Below are 2,299 nucleotides of genomic sequence, written 5' to 3'. Positions count from 1 at the left end.
AACAAGCTTTTGCCCGCTAATTCATCAGTGCAGATTAAAAAAAATATAGTAACCATCCTATTCAGGTAATTTCGACCGTAGTCTATTTCTGTGCGTTTTATTTGGATCTGCTTAGACGTTTAGGAATTACCTGCTAACAAAAATACATCCATCCATCTATCTATGTAAATATTGGTATTTGTAATATTAGTAAGATAAAAGAAATAATTTTACACTATAGTTAGCCACAATTAATATTTTCGTAAACGTTTTAAATCTGAATTTTGTCAACTATTCTTAAATATTAGCTGGACTGACCTCTGTCGCCGTTAGAATGGTTTTCTATACTAGACCAACTAGGTTGATAAACATAGGTGATGTTTCAATAAACATGAAAACGTGCCGTTTAGTTAAATTCAATCAATGACTAAATATAGTGAAGATATCGTTTCAATTGTTCGAAATTTAACTGACCTTGTCGACCGGAAATGCAGGTTACAGCGTTTTATACACAGTTCAGTAAGAATCCGCCAACGATTTCGAAAGCACGAATATTTTCATCCGAGTGTTTGTTTTTAATTAAGTGATAATGTCCGATAATACAGGGTGTAAGGAAGATATTGATACAGTTAAATTAGACGAGATCAATACGAAACTACAGGATGCTCCCACGGAAGTGTTTGATGAAGTAAACAAGTGTATTTTTTTTTTAATATAAATTACCATATACTTTATATTTTAAAATATCGTCTTTCCTCGTTTTTAATGTGGAACACATGAACTATTAAAATACTGTTCTGTTTTTTTTTAAAGCGCTTTTTATTGTATTTAGAAGATGCACGGAAGATGTGATAGGATCGAGTTGAACAAAATTTCGAATCTCTGTTTACCCTTTTACGAGAGCCTAATAAGTATTTATATCAACTAAAATAAAATTTTCCCATTGCATCGTGAGTAAAATAAATTCAGTCGCGTTAGCAGAAACTTTACAATGGTAGAGTAGAGTACTTACTGTTGCATAAATTTTACAATTCCATGGCTAGAAAAAATATAAGGGAAATAATAAAGCCTCGTTACGTCTAATGAGTGTGTGCAATTCGAGTTAGCATTAGATAATTACTCTCATTTTTGCAGGTCAAAGGCCTCGACGCGAATCGCTATGCGACGAAGAAGACGGTCGCTCAGGGCATGCTGGACATCGCCCTGCTGACATCAAATGCGTCGCAACTCAAATACGTGCTGCAAGTCGGACAGAAGCACGAGTTTTATACGTTGCTAGTGATACTTATCAGCGTATCAATTGTCCTACAGGTGAGAAGATAAAAGAGTTTTTCTACAGTGATTCTTGTATTACATATTGCTGTCTCTGTTTTTCTTTAAGTAAGACAAAGATAGCAACATGTTTCTAAAAAATGCTTCGATAAATCTATAGATACTTCAAGTCGACTTGGCAATGATTACTAGCGTCCCCAAGCGATGACATAACCTAAGTTTGGTAGGCTAGGTGCCAGTGGGGCGTCGCGGTAGCAAGCGAAAGCGATCCCGTGGCGCCTCACACATTGGCCTGGAAGGAACGAAGGGGTTTAGTGAGGTATGTCCCCCACTATGGGGGGAGAGTCCCACATAACTCACGTGTCTGCCCCGAGGCATGGAGTATACGTAACGCATTCCCCTTCGAAAAAAAATTTGGCTAGGTGTAGATAAGCGGATTGCCATTGGTAGTTTATTTTTGGAGGCTCTAAAGGGGTGAAGCTTTTCCCCCTGCCCCCTGGTGACGCTTGACTGCCTATATTAATATTCTCTATGGGCTGAACTCAAGATTGTGTAATAGTAATGTTTTCTTTTATGTGAACGCTACGTTTTTAAATGAATCAGTAAGTTCAACGACTTAAGCCAGAATCGCGTGATTGTTAAGTATAATAATCAAATTGTACATCCTTTGTACTTAAGTTAATTATATTGATGTACATAGAGGTCAACGGTTTCTTATAATTTAAAACAGAAACGAGAAATTTTCCCTTTATAACGTAATAAATCTTTTTTTAAAATTAACATGCAATGGTGTAATTAAGTTGATTAGTTCTCACGTTTTTGCTGATTTTTGAGCTGAATGCAGTGGGTACAGTCGTTTGACCTCAGGGACATGTAATTAAATAAAGTGTGCATTGAATTATCAACCTTAGAAAAAATAAATGAATTAGTCGAGATAGATATTGAGGTTTTGAAAGATGGACGTGGTATTTTTGACCGACTTCCCAAAAGAAGGAGGTATTCAATTCGTCGGTATATTTTTTTTTTTTTTTTTTTTTTTTTTTTTTTT

General features: G+C 35.6%; 1 protein-coding gene across 2 annotated transcripts in view; it reads left to right on the top strand.

Annotated features, from left to right (window-relative positions):
* The first annotated feature begins 285 nt into the window (after nt 1-285).
* The window catches only part of LOC106102222 (ninjurin-2), a 6,252-nt gene continuing 4,238 nt past the window's right edge, over nt 286-2,299 (top strand). Inside the window, exons 1-2 of one of the 2 annotated variants that reach the window (XM_013281645.1) lie at nt 286-667; nt 1,114-1,290. In XM_013281645.1, the coding sequence (XP_013137099.1) occupies nt 569-667; nt 1,114-1,290 (276 nt within the window). In that variant the 5' untranslated portion in view covers nt 286-568. The remainder of the gene's footprint in view (nt 668-1,113; nt 1,291-2,299) is intronic. The other variant, XM_013281644.1, reaches the window with a different exon arrangement.

The sequence above is a fragment of the Papilio polytes genome, unplaced genomic scaffold (genome assembly GCF_000836215.1).
Source record: "Papilio polytes unplaced genomic scaffold, Ppol_1.0 DF823923.1, whole genome shotgun sequence".
Taxonomy (NCBI): domain Eukaryota; kingdom Metazoa; phylum Arthropoda; class Insecta; order Lepidoptera; family Papilionidae; genus Papilio; species Papilio polytes.
This window is presented reverse-complemented; position numbering and strand designations above follow the sequence as displayed.